Source organism: Ursus maritimus, unplaced genomic scaffold (genome assembly GCF_017311325.1).
Source record: "Ursus maritimus isolate PB19 unplaced genomic scaffold, ASM1731132v1 scaffold_21, whole genome shotgun sequence".
In the NCBI taxonomy this organism is placed as follows: domain Eukaryota; kingdom Metazoa; phylum Chordata; class Mammalia; order Carnivora; family Ursidae; genus Ursus; species Ursus maritimus.
In genome coordinates, this window is record NW_024424564.1 from 1627829 (window position 1) to 1650755 (window position 22927).

The 22927-nt window shown below is 53.7% G+C and overlaps 2 protein-coding genes across 4 annotated transcripts; one reads left to right on the top strand and one right to left on the bottom strand.

Moving 5' to 3' along the window:
* The first annotated feature begins 1088 nt into the window (after nucleotides 1–1088).
* MBD6 (methyl-CpG binding domain protein 6) lies at nucleotides 1089–8458 on the top strand. Of its 2 annotated transcripts, none has more exons than XM_040637175.1 (13): nucleotides 1089–1350; nucleotides 2386–2449; nucleotides 2627–2763; nucleotides 3052–3154; nucleotides 3283–3445; nucleotides 3682–4713; nucleotides 4901–5562; nucleotides 5839–5992; nucleotides 6172–6341; nucleotides 6471–6884; nucleotides 6990–7042; nucleotides 7263–7326; nucleotides 7490–8458. In XM_040637175.1, the coding sequence occupies exons 3-13, from the start codon at nucleotides 2651–2653 to the stop codon at nucleotides 7562–7564; spliced, it is 3003 nt and encodes a 1000-aa protein (XP_040493109.1). In that variant the 5' UTR covers nucleotides 1089–1350; nucleotides 2386–2449; nucleotides 2627–2650; the 3' UTR covers nucleotides 7565–8458. The 2 variants fall into 2 exon arrangements, with proteins under 2 accessions (XP_040493109.1, XP_040493108.1); XM_040637174.1 differs by having other exon boundaries at nucleotides 1090–1350; nucleotides 6975–7042.
* A 155-nt stretch (nucleotides 8459–8613) lies between these two features.
* DCTN2 (dynactin subunit 2) lies at nucleotides 8614–22699 on the bottom strand. 2 transcript variants are annotated; one of them, XM_008684029.2, is made up of 15 exons: nucleotides 22505–22699; nucleotides 21511–21579; nucleotides 15869–15874; nucleotides 13443–13539; nucleotides 13206–13267; nucleotides 12786–12884; nucleotides 12139–12299; nucleotides 11794–11944; nucleotides 11397–11462; nucleotides 11147–11185; nucleotides 10889–10966; nucleotides 10728–10799; nucleotides 10400–10502; nucleotides 10191–10282; nucleotides 8614–9065 (listed from the first exon to the last, which is right to left on the bottom strand). In XM_008684029.2, the coding sequence occupies exons 1-15, from the start codon at nucleotides 22538–22540 to the stop codon at nucleotides 8979–8981; spliced, it is 1218 nt and encodes a 405-aa protein (XP_008682251.1). In that variant the 5' UTR covers nucleotides 22541–22699; the 3' UTR covers nucleotides 8614–8978. The 2 variants fall into 2 exon arrangements, with proteins under 2 accessions (XP_008682251.1, XP_008682257.1); XM_008684035.2 differs by lacking the exon at nucleotides 15869–15874.
* Nucleotides 22700–22927: the final 228 nt, after the last annotated feature.

A 22927-nucleotide genomic window follows, 5' to 3' on the forward strand; every position in this document is an offset into this window, starting at 1 on the left:
GAGCAAAACCTGCCCTTTTCACTGTACCAGACGCGCAAGTCCTGTGACTCCCTGCTGTAAGGAGCCGTGCACAAGCCTCCTGCCTCCTAGGTGCTTGGGCTACGTTAGAGCCTCGTTGCCTGGGACTTTGGGTGCACTTGAGCGCATGCCTGCCTTGGACTAGGCTGTCAGAAGCCCAGATTCTAGCCTCACCTGCCCCTCACTTGCCCAGGGATCCTAGGCCAGCCACCTAATGTTTCTGTTCCTCAACCGTTCTTGTTTGTAAATAAAAGGTAATGAGTTGTGAAGGTAAAATGAGAGAACTATGAACTTGGGAGGCAGCTTAAACAAAAGTGAAAAGCACCACTCAAAATGCAAAGTATTTTTCTTGTGCTATTAGGTAGAAAAAAGATGCCATGTGGCGGCCGGTTACATGTACTGTCATACCGTCATGGGGGCAGCCAGAATTAAGTAGAATCTGTCACAAGGTCGGTTGTGGCTGGAAGGCAGGTTTAAGTGGTGGTGTGACAGTGACAGGTCCTTGGCCAGGCCTGCTCTGTTGCTCCAGACCTCCATTTCCCCTTCTGTAAATAGGGGTGGGGGTGGGTTGGACCAGATGGTCTCTCCTGGCCCAAAGACATGACCAGGTTGTCAGTGACAGGCAAAGGTCATGTGACTTGACAGGCTGAGGTCGTGTTGTGACATGTTGACCTGGGGAGGCGGGTCAAGTCCCAGCACACTACCCGGGAAGCCTTTGGGGCGGGGCAGGGCAAGTCGCGACTTTCATCTTTTGGGGCCGGCCCCTCCCGGACCTGGCATTCCTGGCTCCCCCAACAGATTGTGGCTTTGGAAGGGGCCCCTCCCCGGGGAGGGCTGGGATTGGCCACCAGTGGCCTGGGAAGAGGCTCAGATCCTTCCGCGGAGGGCGGGGGGGCCGCGTGGGGTGTTTGTTCTCTTGGGGATTAATGGGGGGTTGTGGGGGAGGGGTAGGCGCGCTCCCGCATGCGCACTGCGGCCCCTCCTGTTGGCTCGTCGTTGTCCGCTGGGCGGGGGCCCGGCCCCGCCCCTCTCCCGTCCGGGCAGCGGCGGCGGCGGCGGCGGCTGCGGCGGTGGCGGCGGCAGCGACGGCGGCGGCGGCAGCAGCCTGCGCGGTGCCTTCTGGGAACGGAATCCCCAGGGCTGCCCCTGGCCCCCATGGCGCATGCGCGGGAGGCCGCTCGGTGATCCGCGGCGGCGGCGGCGGCGCTTCCTGCTAGGACCGGCCGGGGCCGTACCGGAGGCTCGGGCTCCACCGACCCTCCTCCCACTCCCTCCCACTCACCCTCTGGGCCGCGACTGCGCAGGGCGGGGCCGGCCGAACCATGGGCCGCGGTGAGTGCAGGGCCCGGCCCCCCCCACCCCGCCCCTCCCCCTCCCCTCCCCTCCAGTCCCTACCCTCTGCCCCCTCCGCGTCCTCTCGGCCCCTTTCCCTGGCCCCATCCCCACTCCCCCGCCCTCACCTGCCCCCACCGTTTCTCCCTCTCACTGCTTGACTTTTGCCTTTTTCACCTCCCTCCCCTCAGTGCTTCGCCCACCCTCCGCCCGCCCTCTCCCCAAGTTCCTTCCTACTTCGTGCGCCTTCCCCTCCTCCCCAAGCTGAGGGAAGCAGGCTGGGTGACAGGGCGCCTTGTTATGAGAGGGAAAGTTTAGAAGCCGCCAGTGTGGGGTGGGAGCAATGGTGAGGTTGGAGAGGTTACTTGCAGGTTTGGGGGGGCGTCCCCATATATCAGAGGAGAGTCCTTCTTGGAGCCAGTTTGAAGCCAGTGGGGTAGGAGGTGCTGAATCCCCTTGCCTGAGGCTTGGGGGAAAATCAGGAGCTTCTCAGGATTGTGGGAGAAGACAGAGCTCTGATTCCAACCTTTCCTAAGAAGGTCCAAGTGAACTAGATCATTGATTGTCTAATGGAGCAGGCATGGGGGGTTCTGTTGGTACCACCCCAGAGGGCAGTTGGGCAATTGCCTGGTGACCTGTGGGGCAATCTGTACCTTTTATATGATCTTCCTGGGGGGTGGGGAACAGCAGGGGGCCAGACTCTCTGGGAAACTTCCTAGTGGCCTGGCATTATGGGAATTTGCCCATACTCCAGGATGAAGTCTAATGTCTCTGGTGGGACAAAGGGGCCTTGCCCTTTCTGTCTAGGGATTGGGCTCTGATAGCTTGCTCCCTGGGAGTCGAGGCTTTGATCCTCTGGTTCCTAGGGCCTATACATGGAAAGGATGGTTGTGGACTCAGCCAGCAGATCCCTGAGATCTGTGTGGGCACTTACCTCATAGGATTAAGGATCTTTCCCTTGAGAGTGACCTGGGCTTTGGTGCTCTTCTGAGTTGGGCAGATTTCCGACAGTCTTTTCTCTCTCCTGTGTTGCAGGTGTGGGCTAAGCCGGAGGCCCCGGCTTTAGACTGGACCCCACAATGTTTGCAGAGATGTTCAGGTAGCCACGGCGGGATGGCAGCGAGTTCTTCATTTTCTCTCCCAGCCCTCTGAGGGTTTCTCCATGCCCCTGAGTTCTTTTGGGTCTCCCCACAATCTTTGCCTTCCTGGAGTAGTCCCTCAGGTACCCAGTGCAGTTTAACCCTCCTAATGCCCACATGGATGTCTGTGTTATCAGGCACGTGGGAGCTGATTACACACAATGAATGGGGGCAATGAGAGCAGTGGAGCAGACAGAGCTGGGGGCCCTGTGGCCACATCTGTCCCCATCGGCTGGCAGCGCTGTGTTCGAGAGGGTGCTGTGCTCTATATCAGGTATGGATCCTCAGAGTTCCCAGAGATCGGTGCCTGAGTTTTCTCTCCCACCTCTCCTCTCGGTGTCCAGATCTCCGATACCCTATTGCTCTCCTCTGTTCCTCCTTCCTCCACCTTTTTGCTCGCTGTATCTCTGGCCCTTTAAATCTGTTTTCCCTCTGTCTCTTTCCACATCCTTTATCCTCTGTCCTTCCTAAGAAGGTCTTTGACTAAGGAGCTGTCCTGTAGGCACGGTCTCCTGATACAGTGTCAACTAACTCTGTACTCTCTGACCCTGTGCTCTCCCAGCCCAAGTGGCACAGAGCTGTCTTCCTTGGAGCAAACCCGGAGCTACCTCCTCAGCGATGGGACCTGCAAGTGCGGTCTGGAGTGTCCACTCAATGTCCCCAAGGTCAGAGTGGTGAGGGGTGCCAGAGAATACAGGGATAAGCCAAGAGACCTAATACAAGTCACTGACCGTGGTAGCTCTTCTCAGATTCCACTCTCTCAGGGTCCCTGTCCGTGACTCCCGCCTTACAGGTTTTCAACTTTGACCCTTTGGCCCCGGTGACCCCGGGTGGGGCTGGGGTGGGGCCCGCATCAGAGGAGGACATGACCAAGCTGTGCAACCACCGGCGGAAAGCCGTTGCCATGGCAACTCTGTACCGCAGCATGGAGACCACCTGCTCACACTCTTCTCCTGGTGAGTCTTCTGCACTGTACTGACAACTGAGGAAAACTTAAGGGCCTGGAAGAGGGATGGTGGGAGGAGCTCTATGAGAGGGAGCAAGGAGAAGGGTGGAGTGGGGAGCAGCTTGATGAGAGGAAGGCACGGGGTGGGGGGGGGTTGGGAGTTTATGGGAGATGGGGTGGAGAAGACAAAAGAAAGTTGTTGGAAGGGGAGCCACAGGCTGACCCTTCATTTCTCATTTATTGCAGGAGAGGGAGCGAGCCCCCAAATGTTCCACACTGTGTCCCCAGGGCCCCCCTCTGCCCGCCCTCCCTGTCGAGTCCCTCCTACAACTCCACTGAATGGGGGTCCTGGCTCCCTTCCTCCAGAACCACCCTCAGTTCCACAGGCCTTCCCCACTCTAGCAGGCCCTGGGGGGCTCTTCCCACCACCAAGGCTTCCTGACCCAGTCCCCTCTGGAGGCAGCAGCAGTCCCTGCTTCCTCCCAAGGGGCAATGCCCCCTCTCCAGCCCCACCTCCTCCACCAGCTATCAGCCTCAATGCTCCCTCCTACAACTGGGGAGCCGCCCTCCGCTCCAGCCTGGTGCCCCCTGACCTGGGCTCTTCTCCAGCCCCCCATGCCTCCTCCTCACCACCTTCAGACCCTTCTCTCTTCCACTGTAGTGATGCCTTAACTCCCCCTCCTCTGCCCCCAAGCAATAATCTCCCTGGTCCCCCTGGCCCCCCTGGTCCTGCCACTCAGCCACCAGTGTCTTCAGCCACTATGCACCTGCCCCTGGTCTTGGGACCCCTAGGAGGGGCCCCCACGGTGGAGGGGCCCGGGGCACCCCCCTTCCTTGCTAGCAGCCTACTCTCTGCAGCGGCCAAGGCACAGCATCCCCCGCTCCCCCCTCCCAGCACTTTACAGGGCCGAAGGCCCCGTGCCCAGACACCCTCAGCTTCCCACTCATCACCCCGTCCCTCTCAGCGTCGTCCGCGCAGACCCCCAACTGTACTGCGGTTGCTAGAAGGGGGAGGCCCTCAAGCCCCTAGACGGAGCCGTCCTCGGGCCCCTGCTCCCGTCCCCCAACCCTTTCCTCTCCCTGAGCCATCCCAACCAATTCTCCCTTCTGTACTGTCCCTGCTGGGACTCCCCACCCCTGGCCCTTCCCACTCTGATGGAAGCTTTAACCTTTTGGGGTCAGATGCACACCTTCCTCCTCCCCCAACCCTCTCCTCAGGGAGCCCTCCCCAGCCCAGGCACCCTGCCCCGCCCAGTGGCAGCCTCAGCAGTGTGCCAGGTACGTGAGTGTGAGTGTGAGTGTGGTAGCGCTCTTCCTCCTCGCAGGTGGAAAAAGGCAGCCAAGGCACTTAGGGGAGTTTAGAGGGTTCTTCGGTGGTTTTCTGGGTTGGAGGCATGAAGGTCGGGTTCTTTGGATGCTGGGAGAAAGGTCCTCCCTTGAGCTGAATTTCTCTTTTCCTTTGCAGGTGCCCCTGCCCCACCAGCTGCCTCCAAAGCCCCCCTGGTCCCCAGCCCTGTGCTTCAAAGCCCATCTGAAGGGCTCGGGATGGGGGCGGGCCCAGCCTGCCCTCTGCCTCCCCTGGCTGGTGGGGAGGCTTTCCCTTTCCCTAGTCCTGAGCAGGGCCTGGCGCTGAGTGGAGCCGGCTTCCCGGGGATGCTAGGGGCCTTGCCTCTCCCTCTGAGTCTGGGGCAGCCTCCACCTTCTCCATTGCTCAGCCACAGTTTATTTGGCGTGCTGGCTGGGGGAGGGGGACAACCTCCCCCTGAGCCCCTGCTGCCCCCACCGGGGGGACCTGGCCCTCCCCTGGCCCCAGGCGAGCCTGAAGGGCCTTCACTTTTGGTGGCTTCCCTGCTTCCACCACCCCCCTCAGACCTTCTTCCACCCCCTTCTGCACCTCCTAGCAACCTCCTTGCCTCTTTCCTGCCCCTGTTGGCCCTGGGCCCCACTGCTGGGGATGGGGACGGATCTGCAGAGGGAGCTGGGGGTCCAAGTGGGGAGACATTTTCAGGTTTGGGAGACCTGCCCCCCCTACTGTTCCCCCCACTTTCAGCCCCCCCCACCCTCATAGCTTTAAATTCTGCGCTGCTGGCTGCCAGCCTGGATCCCCCCTCGGGGACACCCCCCCAGGTGAGAATAGGGGGTGAGTGGGTGGGACAGAACAAGAGGTAGAATCAGGGATGAGAGCTGGGAATCAAAGCTTTCAGTTCATGCCTGAGCTCTTCCTCAGGGCCTTTAGGGAGGGCTTAGTCCTTGGCCGGGGGTAGGGTGGCTGCGAGAACTGGGTCTGTATTTAATAGCGTGGCCCACTTCACGTGGGGCCTCAGTGAGACTGTGTACGTGCAGTCCTGTACGTTTATGAAACACTTCACGCACATAGTGGCCTAACCATTCTTTCTCTTTTAGCCCTGTGTCCTGAGTGCCCCCCAACCTGGACCACCTACCTCCAGTGTCACCACGGCAACTACTGACCCGGGGGCCTCCTCTCTGGGCAAGGCCCCCTCCAACTCAGGGAGACCCCCCCAACTCCTTAGCCCTCTGCTGAGTGCCAGCCTGCTGGGTGAGTCTGAGGGAATACTGGTGTGAAAGAGAAAAAAAAGGAAGCAGTAAAACTTGGGAGCAGAGGCTAGATGACTTGGGGAAGAGTCTTTGACTCTGGGGTTAAGCCTAAGAGAGAAATAGGGTCTGCTCAGCCTAACCGGTTTGCGGAGGGAGACTTCTGACCAAACTCCTCCACAGGTGATCTGTCTTCGCTGACCAGCAGCCCTGGAACCCTCCCCAGCCTGTTGCAGCCTCCTGGCCCTCTTCTCTCTGGCCAGTTGGGGCTGCAGCTCCTCCCTGGGGGGGGAGCTCCTCCATCCCTCTCAGAGGCCTCTAGTCCCCTAGCCTGCCTGCTACAGAGTCTCCAGGTGAGGGTCTGTGTTGGGGGGGGGGCGGGTGTCAGGGACAGAATTTTTTCCCAAACTGGAAGTAGATTTTTTGAGTTACAGTAGCAGAGGAACCATATTTGGGACTACGATTTTACTTTTTGCCTGCAGATTCCTCCAGAGCAGCCAGAAGCCCCTTGTCTGCCCCCTCAGAGCCCCACCTCAGCCCTGGAACCGGAGCCTGCCCGGCCTCCCCTCAGTGCCTTAGCCCCACCCCACGGTTCTCCCGACCCCCCAGTCCCTGAGCTGCTCACTGGGAGGGGGTCAGGGAAACGGGGCCGGAGGGGAGGAGGGGGACTTAGGGGCATTAATGGTGAGGCCAGGCCAGGCCGGGGCCGAAAGCCTGGCAGCCGGCGGGAGCCTGGCCGACTGGCCCTCAAGTGGGGGGCACGTGGTGGCTTCAATGGACAAATGGAACGGTCCCCAAGAAGGACCCACCACTGGCAGCATAATGGGGAGCTGGCTGAAGGGGGTGTTGAGCCCAAGGATCCATCCCCTCCTGGACCCCATTCTGAGGACCTTAAGGTGAGTGCAGGGTGATGGAGGTTTGGGTGAAGGGCTCTGAGGAAAGGCTGGGAACACGGTTCCTTTTCCTAATTTTTCCTACACATACAGTCCGTGTTTTCCCAGGTGCCCCCAGGGGTAGTCAGAAAGTCTCGTCGTGGCCGGAGGAGAAAATACAAGTGAGTGTTGGGCCTACCACAGTCCTGGCCTTTCCCCACTTCTTGATGGTTGATCGAAATGTCTACAGTAGCTTGACTTTTCAAAAAGGCACAAACTTACTTAAATATGGATAAGGATATTTTGCCTTTATTATCCAAAAGTAGAAAGTTTCCCACCCAAATTCTGAACTTCACCTGGTGCTTGGGGAAGCATCCCTGATCATTCGTGCCCTTATTGCAGCCCTACCCGGAACAGCAATAGCTCCCGCCAGGACGTTACCTTGGACCCCAGCCCTACAACCCGCGTAAGTGTGTGTCAGGGCGGCGGAGGGTGGGGGGTGGGGGGGTGGGGGTTGTTGTAAGGGATGGGGCAGGAGGAGAAGAGGATTAGAGCGAGTGGGGAGAAAATAAAAGACTTCCCAATACCTAGCTGTTTGATCACTTCTTTCAACTTCCCCTCTTGTATAGGCGGCTGTCCCTCTGCCTCCCCGGGCCCGCCCTGGCCGTCCTGCCAAAAACAAGAGGAGGAAACTGGCCCCTTAGCAGCCATACCTGGAGCTGGATCTGACCCTGATCGGGGAGAGCTGAGTGCTGAGCCTTGGGAGCCCCTGCCAGCCACCTGCACCTGTGGACAGTGGGTGGGGGCACTACTCCCCACTCAGAGCACAAATGCAAGCCCTTCCCCTACAATCCCATCCTGAGCCATTGCAGGGGGTAGGGAAGCTCACCCCCTCCCCCCCAAAGCCATGTCACTGAAAAGGCCTGGGGGGGTGGTATATGGCCCTCTCCCCACCAGGCTAAGGGGAACACCCCCTTCCCCAGGTCTTTTATTTGTTTAAGTTATTTTTGCACAAATGACTCTTTTATATTTAATTCGACTTCATTGCCTCCCTTCTTGAAGCCAGCAGGCTCAGTTTACAAACCTGTGAGCTACTGTTGGCTGCTGCCCTCCTTCCCAGTGAAAGGTACAAAGCAATAAGCATCATGCATTCCCCCCTGACCCCTCCAACACCCCTCTGCCTCTGGCTCAGGTTGCTCAAAGCACAGATCCCCTCTTACCCCTGTCCCCAGGTTTGAAACACATAGCCTCATTTCAAGGTGTAGCCAGCTTCCCTCTACTTTCCTCTGGGATCTAAAAGGGGGTAAGGGGGCACAGAGAGCCCGCTGGGCCTCTCCTCCCACACACACTACACTGCCCCTTCTCCCCCATCGAAACGCTCAGAGACGTTGTGATGATGCGACTGAGGATTATGCAACGTGGTCCAACCGGAGCGGCCAGCACGACCCGCTGTCCAGGGGCTGCCTCCTGCCTTTTCTTTTGTAAAGACAAGACCCTTGGGAGTTTTAATTCTGTTTTGTACTTGCCCTGTGGGGCCTCCACTGCTTTTCTATGGGAGACACTCTTAATTTAACAGATGAGAATATTTTGAAACTCTGGCTCTGACTCTGTACTCATTTTTTCCTTAATTCTTTGGTAAGAGTAGATGACAGTTTAAATCCTCTTGTAGCACAGAGGGGCTGAGGCTGCCTGTTAGGCTGTGAAGGTCCGTCTCAGTGCTGCCTCTTCCCCAGGAAACACAGCAGGGGCCACACAGAGTACAACAGCATTTAATGGTCAGAAACAGTTGTACAGTATTACAGCCAGCCACGGGAGCTGTGCTGGAGGACAGGACCCAATCCTTCCCCACCCCAGGGAAAGCAGTACTGGACAGGAGCCGGCATGTGGTGGGCCCATGTCCCTCGGGCCTGAGGGGAGACCACCACCTAATGTCCCCCAGCTACCACTCTGTATTCCTCGGAGGAGGGGTGCAAACCCCACATGCAAGAAGAACCCCTTGCCCCCAGTATCAAATGGTATGGGGATGCGAGAGTTATAATTAAGGGGAAACCCTATGTAAGCTGTTAACAGAGTTCAAAGGGGTAGGGATTACCCCTGTTCTCCATCTCCTAAAGGTGCTCACTTTCCCAGCTGCTTCATCCGTTCATCAATGTTGGCCAAATTCCCCTCCACCGTGGACAGGTTCTCACGCATGGTTGTCTGCACCTAGAAAGTCAAAGAGATGTTTTACTCTTGTCAGGCCCAGGTGCTTACCTGGGTGAGTACCTGAAGAAATGCTCTAAGAGAAGACAAGAAATGGAAGCAAAGCTTATGGGCCCCAGAGCGGGCAGGTTATAGCAGCAGTTTTCAAAGTACCCTTGGAGTACAATGGACCTAGTGTAGGGACTGCCAAGCAGGCAGGACTCAACCAGAACCATTCGTTTGATCTGTTTTACATAATGAAGAACAGGTAAGATTTTACTGAAATGAGACTTTTATTGGCTGAAAAGTTTAGAACACTGCTCTAGAGGCAGAACATATTACACTTTATATATTTTCATTTATCTTGATGGTCCTGCGGTGTTGGTCTCTCAGGTATAATTCTGCCCGCAGCACTGAAAACAGTGCCTCCAAGAGAAACCGAGGACCATGTGCTGGGCACCGGTAAGAACGAAGGTGAAGCTCACTGCCCAGTGTCACAAAAGAAGTGGCAGAACTAGGTTGGAGCCTGTTGTTCATTTCAAAGTCCATATTCCTCCCAATGTGCTGTGCTCCGGATACAAGCACATCTTTGCTGAGCACCCAGGGAGGGGAAAGCTGGGCGGGGACTACAGAGGGACAGGGTAGGTGTTTCTTTTTTTTTTTTTTTGTAAAGATTTTATTTATTTGACACACAGAGACAGCCAGCGAGAGAGGGAACACAAGCAGGGGGAGTGGGAGAGGAAGAAGCAGGCTCCCAGCGGAGGAGCCCAATGTGGGGCTCGATCCCAGAACGCCGGGATCACACCCTGAGCTGAAGGCAGACGCCCAACGACTGAGCCACCCAGGCGCCCCCAGGGTAGGTGTTCTAGGAAAAAGTGAGGTTCCCTGGACTCTAACAATTCACCCACAGTATTTCACCTAATCCATACAACCTTGAGGTAGACATAATTTTCCAGCTAATAAGATGGAGGTTCATGGGTTAAATAAGTTGCCAAAGGTCCCACAACCACTCAAAAACAGTGGAAATTCAAACTAAGCCCCTGCCACATCATGCTACTACCTGGGCCAAGGCAGAACCCACTGAGACAAAGCTGGGGGAACCTAGTTTGCTAGAGAAGGGAGGCAGCAGACCACTAAAGGGGCACATACCTGGGTCAAGAGGGTGGTGTTGTCCTTGAGGGAGCTGGCAATCATCTGCTGTGTGGTATCCAAGTGTGTCAGGAGCTGACCAAACTGCATGGCTGCAAAAGAAGGTTAAGAAAGGTATGGGTGAGGTTAGAATCCAAGACAAGAGGGAAGGAAACAAAAGTTGCCCGCTCTCCAATTCCTCTCAGCTCCCCTGGCGGCTGGCCTCCCACCTTGCTCATGCAGCTGCTTGATGGTGATAAGTCTCTGCACCAGCTCAGGAAGGGTAGAGGCGATGGGGCTCCAGCGCTGTATGGTTTCATAGAGCTGGTGCACCTGGGGGGACAGGACAGGGCCCGGGGCGATGGCCGAGCGAAGTACACGGTGACTGCTTCGCTAGGGTGGGGCAGGTGGGAAGCACTGCCCTATCTCAGCTGGTAAGAGCTCAGGAAGAAAGCACCTGGGATTCGATGCTCTCAGGCTTTGGTAAGACCACCAGAATGACTCGGAGAACACGAGGGAACAGGAAAGGGTATAAATGGGGGAAGGGCTCTTGCTGACCTTGCTTTGTGTATCTGCATCTTCTACAGAAGCTTTATGCTTGGCAATCTCATTCACCTTTCCCAGGACACTCTGAAAACACAGATTTGAAGGCTGACAGGGCCCCCAGGGCTTCCAAAGTCCCAAGCTACCTGTAATACATTTTGCCCTCCATTTAATACCTGTAGCCGAGCCTCCACTTGGTCCAAAACTGCAAGGTCCAGGGCGTTCACCTTTGCTTGCAACAGTTCTACAGTCTCCTGGGGGTGGGGGTTGGGACAAGCTTCACGAAGGGAAAAGGATCAGACAAGGAAGAGGCCACCCACTATGCCACCGGAAATAATTAATATATAGCTATGGACCCAAAAACAGTTCTCATAAGCAAACCCAACCTCAATATCCCCTCTGTAATCCAACACTCTGGCTCCTCTTATACTCACCATAAGACAGGCTCCCTGTAGACCTGCTGAAAGGGGATTCTGGAGGGGAAAAGGAGGAAAGAAGTCAGCGGTTCTTGTATCTCCACGTGATTACTACCTTCTCCCACCCTTTCTGGTTCTAGCTGGCAACCCGCTGGCTGGTCTCATAACTGAAGACCCTCCCACTCTTCCCAGGGTTCTGTGGAATGCTACGATGTTAGGCATGGGGGTGCAGGACCCCAGGGTCAGACTAAGTGGGGGAGCACCTGACCTGAGCATCCTGGTCACAGCGTACGCTTGCTTCCAGCTCTGTTAGGCGCTTCTCAAGTTCTGCCACCTAGAGCAAGGAAGGAAGGGAGATTCGCCATCCACCTGCCCGCTGCTGCAGTGAGCACTAAGACCCCGTTCTCTGCTTGTCTGCTTGCCATTGCCCTCCCTCCTCCTCCCCACTCTGCCAAGGGACTACTTTCTCTGGGACTCACCCCAATCACATTCTTAAAATCTTAACTGAAAGTAGATAGGTGAGGGCAACATAGAGAACGAGACATCAAGAGGAAGCAGAAGCATCCCCAGCACCCTCTCCTGAGATCTGATCCCTTGGAGGCAGGTAGGAAAGTCTTCAGGGCCACGTCACCCTAGCCCCCCAACCAACCTACGTATGTACTTACTTTGGCAGCTTGAGAGAATTTGTCCTGTTCAGGCCGAGAATGTAGTTCGTAAGTGACAAGGCTACTATCTACAGAAGTCCCGCTGGTGGTCTTTCCCCCGGAACCAGTTCCTTTGCTGTTTTTGGTTGCTTCCAGCTGCAGCAACAGGCGCCTGGGCCAGGAGACCAAGAAGTAATGTCATGACTTGAAGGATGTGGGCCAGCCCAGCCCCTCTCTCATTTCTGCCTCACGCTCGGCATTAAGGAACAGCTAGGCTACCTCTCCCCTTAGCATCCTGGCCAGTACCTGGCTGAGTCTCCCTACGCCCCAGCTGGCAATGATTTCCCAACTAAGCAGGGCACCCACTTAGCCAGAGCTCCATCAGGGTCAGTAAGGTTGATGGCTGCATCCGGTCCCAGCAGCTTCTCCAGGTGGGAAGCGACCAGCTGCTGCTTCAGGGCTGCCAGCTGCTTAGCCAGTACCACGGGGGTCAGCTTCTCTTCAGCGGCTGACTCCTTCACCGTTGTCTGGTACGAAAAGAAGTAGACAATGAGGGGTGGCAAGGGTGAATCAAGACCAGAAAAAAGGTGGCGCCTGGGTGGCTCAGTCGGTTAAGCATCAGCCTTCGGCTCAGGTCATGGCCACAGGGTCCTGGGATCAAGCCCCGTGTCCAGCTCCCTCCTTGGCAGGCAGTCTGCTTCTTCCTCTGCCCCCTCCCCTGCTCATGCTCTCTCTAGTTCTCTCTCAAATAAATAAAATCTTAGAGGAACAGAACAAAACAAAATTTAAAAAACCGTAAAAAAAGATCAAGGCCCTTAAGAATGGCTGTGGCTGGAAGTTACTGGATGGTTCTTACCCACCTATAGCACTGAACGTAGACTGATTTCTATTCCTAAACCTAGGAGCCTCAGCTTCCTTACCCAGGAGCCTCAGGAACCTTTCTCCTCCTGCTGTGAGGCCCACCTCTGCTGTAGAGGTCAGAGCAGAAAGGGGAGAAGGCAGTTCACAGTTACCTTGATTTTCTCAACTTCAGTCGTCAGCTCTTGGACCTCATGCAATAGTCGCTGGTACTTTTGCTGGGGTGTCTCCTTCACTCCCAGACCCTCTCCAAGCTAGAGAGCAAGCACACACCGGGAAGTTACACCTCTTGGTACAGGGAGCCTCCTCAAGAATTTACCCAAACCCTGAGCCTAAGTTGCAAGGGTATCCTCTCCAACTAAGAATGCACAACACCCTGGTGCAGAAAAACTGCAGGGAGCTGGCGGCCTGGAGACTCCAGAGCAAACAGCAGGGGGCCTAAGCATCCTCGATTGCATGCTGCTGGGTTTCTCGGGACCCCCAAGGAGAGAAAAACTCAGAAGCCTCACTGGATCCCTTGATGTCCCTCCTACTAGGGTCCCTGCACCATTCCCATCAACACACACACAACAAACCATCTCATATTCTCCAGATTCATATCCTGTTCTCTTGGTTTTTCCAATACGATCTGAGAAATCTGCCAAGAAAAGAAGATGGAATTGAGGGCCTGATCCAGGCCCACAGCAGTCATGGTCTCAGGTGACTGTCAGGGCTACTATGAAAGAGCTCCATGAAGGACCCTTTCCCCAAAGCAAAAGTCACTACGGCCTGAGGACAGGCCTCCCCCCGTCCAGTTTCCAGCCCAGTCTCACCAAGTCCCTTTGTCCCCACTCTCTTGTCTTTGAACTTGTCATAGGCAGCGTTGGGATTGACAATGATGTGCTCCACACTGGTGCTCGTCAGCTCCTCCTGCAGGAATAGGTAGTTCAGGCCAGGGGCAGATTCATTCTCACCCTAGGCTTCCCTGACCCCACAAAATCCCCAAACCACTAGAGGAGACTGGGCCCTACGTTCCCAAAGGGCAAGAAGGGCAGCTCCACTCCCAAGCTGCTGACCCAGGCTCAACCTAGGAAACGGAAGCTTCCTGGTAAATTTGGAGTCTCAATTGTATAAATATTAACACCCTGATTCAAGGAACAGAGGTAGCATAACCTCCCCGCCCACTCTGTACATAAGCCTTCCCCTCTCCCCACCCCACCCACCGGGGCCCTCCCAGTTACCTGGCACACACCATGCACTCAGGGCAAGAAACCAACCTGACTTCTTTTAATCCCCCCCAAAAGTAAATTTCCTTGCCGCTAAGGAAGGACATTTCAAGCTAACCTCCCATCCTTGCTGGGGGGAAAGCGGAAGGGTGGCAGACAGTTCAGCAGCTAACTCTGCGGGTGAATATGCTGCTGAAGGGAAGAGGGCAGCTCTGAGATACAAAGGGAAGGCTGAGAGACGGCCTGACCAGCAGTCCTGTGCCAAGGCTGCCATGAGGCTGGGGAGTTCAGGGTATAGAGAGACAAGGCAAGAGATTACTGTGTTATTTTTTAAGGGACGTCTTAGAAGCAGTAAGAGTAAGCACTACCTGCTTGCCAAGAGGACCCCCGGGTAAGGGCCACGCCTACGTCCTGACATGGCAGCAGCCCAGCACCCACTTCTTCTCCCTGAGCCCTCCACTCTTCTCTCAAGCACTGAAGCTCTCCCATCAGCAGGGAACATGGGAAAGAAAGTGATAGCTGACCCTGGGAACGGTAGCGGAGTGGTTCGCTCCTTACTAGAGACTGACTGGCTGTTCAGATTCTGCCAACTACCCAAGACTGGGTGCTTCAGACTAACATCTCCTTCCCTTCTCAGCAGTCTGACAGCTCTCACTACACTCCCGAAGGAGGCAGACGGGGCCCAGGAGTCCTGTTCTGTTGGAGATGGCAGCTCCGCCTTCTCCAGGAGGCAGGCAACGTGCGTCTTCTTTCCTTTAACTAGAACAGGCGTTCTCTGCCCTGCTCGAGCACTTGCGTCACTTACAAAACGTACATTTAAAACAGTTAATAAAAAAAAAAAAAAAAAGAGGAAAAGAGGCCTGGGTTCTCTTCTGCAGATTCTGATTTCATTATTGTGCGGGGGCAGGGCCGAAGAGTAGGCCAGCTGAAGAGCCGCCCAGCGGGTTCTCATGTGCAGCCAGGACTGGACAGAGAGGCTCTGCCTGTGTGGGGGTGTCCGGGGTGGCAGGGGACAGTCATGGAGAGGCATCAGGCAGAGCAGCAGACCAAAGCTCCAGCCTTCATCTCTGGTCTGCTATCAGAGAAGCAATCAGTGTGAGTGGCAGCTTTAAAAATGGGGGGGGGGAGAGTAAGGAGAAAACATCAACTTTGACCTTTACCTCTTCTTCAGGGAAGTGCTGAGGAGAGAGGCAAGAGCTAAAGATCAAGGGAACACAAAAGGGCTCAACATCTTATATACAAGGGCGAAGGGACAACTGAGCCCCAAATTATTATCTCTTTAATTTTCTCTGAAATGTATGGCTAGAGCACCCACGGGCCAAATAACTGTGTGGTCTCTGGCCTCTACGAAGTGTTTGTCTGAGAAGGATTCCCGACCAGGAGAGACGACCACCTTCTCTTCAGTTCACAATCAAGAGTATGCCACTCCTCCCTGTGATTGCCCCAGTCAAGGCCAATGAAGGAGAAATCCATTTAAAAAAAAATCCTCTTAAAAAGACAAATGGGAAGCAGAGTCTATAGACCAAGGAAGGAAATTAATCATGGCTGCCATCTGTTAAGTCCTCATTACGGGCCAGACACTATGCTGATGAGAACCTACTTTCCTACATACTTTCCTAAATAGGGAAGGGGTTGGTTGAGTAGAAAAAGGCCAACGCACAGAATGTGGGCCTCACAGGTCCTGGACAGTGACAAGAACGAACAGTGCTTTCATCTCACTGTTCCCCCTTAGGACCACGTCCTGGGTCAGGAGAGCTGCCGGACGGTGGCATCCCCTCAGAGCCTCTCCAAGGACGTGGCCCCAGAGACTCAGATGGCCGGCACCCTCTGTCCTCCAGTGGCACCCACTCCACCAGTGCCTCAGAGATCTGGGGGCAGTGTCATGACAGTGATTCATAGATGGGAAAAGGCTATTGGTTGGGGGTGGGGCTGGATAGAGGGATTAAAGATTTAGCAGAGACAAAAGGACAGAGAAACAACTGCCCATCACAGCACACCCCATTAAAAAGCAGATGAAAGGTCAGGCTTCTTACCAGCTCCTTGTGGTTTTCCCCAGAGGTGAGAAAATCAAGAGTTAAAAGGAAAGGGAGTGGGGAAATGGGGGTGAGGGAGGGGAAAAAAAAGACAAAATTGTTATTAGCAAATTGTCACATGCACTATATGATAGCTTCAAACACACTGCACCACAGGGCCCAGGGGAGCCTAGCAAAATTTGGGGGCCAAGAAATTTCAGCTGGAGTCACTACATACCCCAACAGAAAGAAGAACTTGGAACCCTTTTCCTCTCTGGTGGTGAGAATGTCCTGTAGCTCTGCCATGAGAAGCAATGTAAGATCTGAGAACTAGTGAGACCGTTGCAAGCTAGTGGCATGGAAGAGGACAGTGGGAGCGGGGGGAGACAAGGCAGAATGTGAAGCAGAGGCTGTGGGGATTCTAAGGACATGTAGCTGACTGAGGGTCCAGAATTCTCAAGGCGGGGGGGGGGGCTTCATGGTTCAAGTCTCGCTGTCTCTTGGTTTCTCTAGTCTTGAAGAATTAGACATCTGGATGGCGGAATTGGTCACAGTGAGGGTCCTGCATGGGTGGTTTGACAGGACTTTAGGTTGAGCAGAACAACATCTGTCAGGAGATGACGAGTTTCAGGAAACACAAAGTACCCGTTCTCACGCTCTACTGCCAGAGGAGAGGCAGGGCACGTCCCGCCCCTTGGCCAGTCCAGGGTGTCTGCATCTTGATTAGTTGGTGACACGCCCGCAGCACCAAGGGAACCAGAGCAACTCTGCCGTGCTCTGCTAGCACGAAGAATCCAGAGGATACCAAGATCCACAGCTACCAGCCCATGTGCAGAAAATGTTTCCTCCACCCTCTGCTCACAAGATTCACAGAGGCTAGAGGGTAGACAAGGGAGAAAGGTGAGAGTACTCCAAAGAGGCCTTCTTTTAGTCCAGCCACAGAGATAAGGCTCTCGCTTCTAGGCAAGGTGGGTAAAGAATGGGTAAAGAACTGCCAGGAGGGGAAATCTAGCTGTATGCCCTGCCTCTCCAGGAGCTCTACTGATGGGCACGTAGAATCGTGGAGGGTTGAAGATGGGTATGTAAATATGAAAACACACAGTGGGACAGAGACAAGTGCTTCCTGCCCCAGAGATTTCAGCTAGACACACCTGAGCCTCAACCTCTCCCTCCCCTGTCTGATGCCAGGGTCCAGCTAAGCCAAGACTCCTGTTTCAGCTCAGGGTCAAGGCAGATCCAGACCCTGTGGTCTACACTGGGATGTCTCTGCACAGAGGGAATAGAAGCACTCACAGGTGCACACATGCAAACACACAAGGGGAGGCACACACACACTACCTTTCTCTTACTTGCCCCACCAAGCTAAAACCAGCTTGGGAGAAACTCAAGGAGAGAGAGAACAATGAGCTGTAAGTTCAAGTTCGAATCATGAGGAACAAGCAGAATGGGGGAGGATAGAAAATCAAAGAAAAGGAAAAGTGGTATATTCGTTTGTAAACAGTATATACCACCTCCAGGTCTGTCCTTTGGGTGCACTGCGGGATGATGAGTTTTTAGGCATAATTCCTATAACCTAGAGTATTAACAGTCACCATGGAAACAGTCCATCCAGCCACCTTGATTGGAAAATTCTAAGTGCCCTGATCTCAGGTACCAGCTTACCTGGTACATGACTCCCAGTCCCTCTCACTAATGGAACCCCTGACTCCCCAGGGCCGTTTGGCTAAATGGCTGTGCCTCAGAGGGCAAGACCGGAGGTTCTAGATCAGACAGGGAAATAGGCCACTGCTGCTCTCTGAGCCTGTTCAGGCTCTTTGCCAACACTGCGGCCAGGGGGACTTCAGAATCACGATGACAAGGAAGTTGGAGAGCGCTGTAGAATAAAACCGTCCAGGGTGGGTCAACATAACGCTGACCACCCACCCATTTCTAAAGGAGGGGCACAGAAACAGAAAGACTCAGGAAAGCACAAATAACCCGAGTTATTACTTTAAAACTGCGTATAATACTCCTTTCCCAGCCCATTTACCTTCGTCTAAAGGCTTATTAGCACAGGGAACATTAAAATGAGTTTTCCCTAGGGATAATCTGCACACAGCTAAGAAGTGAGGACTGTGACTGTCCCCTTTGTTCTCCACCCTTGTCTAGAATGGCTAACAGTTACTTCTTTTCTCTTAACTTCATTTCGGTCTGAGAAAGCCAACCCCTCCTAACTCCAGCCCCTAAATGCCTCATATGCAAAAGCATTCCTAGCCTCCATGTTTCTATTCCATCCTCCATTGGACAGTTTTATTCTGCAGACCTCACAAGGGAAAGAGACAATGATTCATGGATTCATAGTGGTACTTCCAAACCTCGATTAATGATTTTTAAACACAAGGCCAGCAGGCCCCTTAGTGACCCAGCTCGGGACTCGACAGAATTTCAAATGATTAGCTACAAGAGGACAGTGACAGCATTGCATGCGAGACAGCAGATGAAAAAAAAAACATGCAGAGAAGAAGCATCGAATGGTCTTACTTGTGCAAACTAGTGTCCAGGCAAGGTGGTGAGGAGGGAGGATGGGGGAAGCATCAGGAAAAACTCAGGTAAGTTCAAGAGCGCCAACAGTCAATGAACACAATCAAGCAAACTCTATGATATCTCAAACTATAAGGAAGAGAACATACTGTTTCTCATCTCAGGCTGCGTGTCCAGCAGGACCTACCCTTTGGAGAACAGCCTCTGCCAGGGCCCTGTCGAACTGCGGCTAGGTCATTTTTTCCCCTTTCACATGGCACTGGAGATGGATAAGGCATCAAGGGAGAAACTATATCCTGTTTCTAGTGAGATTTTCTAAATTTACCCTTCTTGCTCCAGCAGTTCAAAAGCCAGGAGCAGAATGCCTCACAGACCCAAGGTAGACTGTGGGTCGAGCAGGGAGGAAATTCCAGTCGGGAATTAGCTTTCCTGACCAGACTTTTTAAGAAAAGTCTCCAAACAAGCCCATCATCCAAATCAACCTAGGAGTGTCTGAAATGCAGAAACGAGATTCTCCTCCATTGAAGAGGAAAGGGCTAGTCTGTGCAGTTGTCTGGCCCATTCATTTTAGAATATTTTCCTTTCTGCTAAAATTGTTTTAAAGGAAGAGTAGGAAAATCAGGATCATCCTTAGCAAAACAAACCTTTATACTACTTTCCTCCCCCATCCTCTCCACTATGGGAATTGCAATACTTTTATGTTTAAATTAAACTAGCAATTACAATCTTTAAGGGATATTAGAGGATATTATTTCCTTCAGCAGCTTAATTTTTTCCACGGTGGAGCAATCAGAGGAAGGAGGTTAAAAGACAGTGAGGGTCAACACTCTTTGATTATTCCTTTAAATAAAAATCTGGAGATTCCCCCAAAAGGTTCCATTAGAAGCTGGTCATATTGGTTGTCTTCAGGGAAGGGAACTGAGTGGTGGCAGGCAGGGGCAGGAAGAGACTTTTGTTCTATATGCATACATTATCTATTTTAAAAACGAATCAAATTAAAGTTGAGAATAATCTGGAGACTAAGGCAGAACATTGTTGCCAGGGGTTAAGAAGGTGACTGGAAATCTCACAGGTCAGCCACAGTACTGGTGATGTGCACTGTCATCGGTGCTAGGTCTTGGGAAGGCAGGTGAGAGACAGGCTGCTAGTGAGAATCCAGGCCTCAGAGACATGAGGTTTCTGGGCTAAGTACAACCCCCTTGTCTGCAAGTTGCACATTTACATCAATACAAAGAGCGGTAACAGAACCATTACTCAGCTGACTTCCCGAAGGCTGCCCTCCTAAGGCCCGCAGGGACACCCAGAGGCCGGAGACATTAGCTGACATCAGTAAACATCTCAGTGCCCTCCCCGCTCCTGAAGCAGCTGAAGGTCCCCCCACCCCACTCACTCCTGCCTAGTGATGAAGAGTCATTTAGCTGAGCCTTAGGTGATGGAGGCAACTCGACTCTTCTTATATTTATCATCCAGCTCCGATGCACGGCTACGCCGTCATCGTGGGCAATGTGCTGCAGGAAATGAACACTTCTGGTGTCCCTCCCTCTCAGTCGCCCCACTAGGTACGATTGAAATAGGCTGCTCAGGTTCAGCGGGGAGAAACAGCCGATCAGGGCTGCACATCCAGGTGCTTCCATGCCTGTCATCTTCTTCTTAAGAAACATCCCAGTACTTTCAAAACGAAAACCACAATGTATTTTTTGTTTTGGAAAGGGGATTGCTGTGATACTGCCCATTTGTATCACAGTCAGTGACAAATGGACAAACGTCCATTTTATTATCTCACCATGAAGCCGTGATACTTCACAGGCAGAGGCCTAGGCCAGAGTTGAGCAGTCTCTGAAACGAGTCAGAGGACTGAGGTCCGCAGCTTGTACACTCCTGCTCTGTGAGGTCAAAGACAGCTTCCTAATAACACACATCTTGGAGTGACAGGTGCACACCCAGTCCCTTGAGCAATGACAACATCTGCGTTATCTCCAGATACTCAAGCTGGGGGACAGACTGACATGCCAGCAAGTACAGAAGCCACAAGGAACACACCACTGAGAGAGGAGACAGGGAAGGTGTTCCCACAAAGTAGGAACCACTTCCACAGGGCGGAAATCAAATAAGGAATAAGTGAGTACGCCAAGCCATACATTAGAAGCCAGCAGCCAGCATTCTCCAGGACTAACCAGCCCCACAGACACAGCCACAGAACTTACAGACACACATACGGAGCCCGCTTCATCACTGTGACCCTAGCCCAGCTCTCTTTGGGATAGAAACTAAAACACATCCAGTCAAAAATGCTAACAGATCTTTGTTCCCCGTTGGCACTTACACACAAGTTTTTACTATGTTGATTTCCATTCACTCCAAATTTTTAATCCATGTTTCCTATATGTATCCTAACTCAGCCATTAGTCTGGGGCATCCTTAGAGGCAAGGACATTTCTTCCTCTGCACTGCACAAAAACCAACACAGAATGAATACATTCAATAAACAGTGCTAAGTGGTTCCCCTCATGGTTAAAATGTGTCCACAGCTAATTTCTTCCTCAGAGTTCTTCTTAGATCTGAACGTGCTAAGGGACTCTCCTTTACTCCTAGAAAATATTTATATTCTTCCTCAAATTCGTTTTGCTCTGACCAGATCCCTAATCTTTCTAAAATCTCCACATCATTTTCTCACCCCTTGCTCAATGGATACTGGGTATTCAGGAAAAAGACTATTCCTCTGTACTTCAAAATCTAGATCTTGGTAGGATACTAATGAGCATGTACCAGGTGAAATATTTTATGAAATCAAAGGCCTAGTTCCTAACCTCAAGTAGTTTATAAGTGCTCAGGCATCATGATTCATTACCATAGACTAGCTCCCAGGGGCCTACCTAAATCACTAGCCCCAAACTAAACTGTTTTGAGATATTTCAACTTTTATTTAAAAGACCCAAGGATCAGGTCTTATTAGTTGTGATTCCATCGACATGGCTCTCCTTCCTGGCACTGTTCACTGGTGGCTGTAAGCCTGCAACCTACGTACCTCCCAGGCTGGGTTGGCATACCCACTTATTGCTGTGGCTCGCCAGAAAAGGGAAAGGGTCTGCCTGGGGGAGAGAGGTCAGGGTCCATAAGAGTCCTGAAGCAGCACATAGTCTTACCGCATCGAACTCGGCTTGATCATCCTCAGGTAGGTCGCTGGTTTCATAAACATCTGGCTCGTTCCTGGCCTGCAGACAGAAGCAGTGAACACCCTACCTCATTACCCAGCATCCACCAATACCCCTGACCACTCCATTTGAATAAGCTAACTGAGAAGGCAGGCTGTGAGGCCAGGATTCTGTCCCTTCTCTTCCACCTGCCCAGTGAACTGTATGTCAGTTCCCATGTCTTAGAGGGGTGGAGATGACAGGGGGCACAACTGGGACCTCATGGTAAGCGGTTAGTGTGAGTGATAACAAAGATGTGACCCTGAATCTGAATGGGGGCGGGCTCTTGGCAATCATTATGTCCGAAGTAGGAGAGGGCTGTCTTCGAATCAGGCCCTGTACATCACTACCCTGGCACAAAGGTTGAGAGTGACTCAGGACCTTAGTACCCAAGGTCCTGTGACCCAACCCCCACCCCTGAGAATGCAGGCAGGGCAGCACAAAAGGAGGGTACAGGCCGGCATGTGCCGGGCGCGGGGCGGGGGAGTCTTTCCCAGAGGGCAGAGTTCTCTATCTGGCACTAGAAGGGTTCTGCCACGGTAACCTCTTCTTTGGCAAGGTGAAGGCCATCACCAAGTGGCCTAGTATGTGTGTTTGGGGTGGGGATGGTGGGGGGAGGGGCCTTATGGGGAGATTTGGGGAGACACGGGTGGTGCTGACACGGATGGTAGAAACACTCGGGCACAAATGGTAAGCGCCTAGAGACGATTTTTGGGCGGAGAAACCGGCGACTGCCGGAAAAGGGGCCTGGTAAGCCATTCCGCGGCCGGGCCAAGTCGGGTCGGAAGAGTCCGGAGGGTTCTGTGGCCCGTCGGGGAGCCGGCGGCTGGAGCCCTGGGGCGGAGGAGGGGCTGCAGGCGGGAGGGGTCACGGGTTAGTGTCTGTTGGGGGTCCTTAGTAGGTCGGGGGTGCGGTCCTGGGGAGCCGGGGTTGGCCCTGTACTCACAATGCCGGGAAGGTCGGCGTATTTAGGGTCCGCCATGGCGGCGGCGAGGCGGGGTTGGGGGACCGGGGCCTCGGTGGAGCCGGGGCCGGTGTTCGGCTAGGGGAGAGGCTGGGTCCGGGTCCCGGGCTAAGGCGGCGGCAAAGGGAGCGGCAGAGGAGGCGGAGGAGCAGCAAGTCTCGCGACAGGAATCGTACAAGAGAGAGAAGGGTAAGGCAAAAGTCGCGAGAACAGCCCGCTACCACACCCCTGGAGAGGCCAGGATTGGCGAGAATGCGGCCAGGGAATGAGGTAATGGCGGGGGGACGCCGCCTGGGATTGTGGGATGTGTAGTCTCGGCCCACTCGGGCTTGGACGGAGAACGACAATAACGCGCCTTGGGAGTTACGTCACACAACTTATTTTCTTTCTTTTTTACATCAAGTC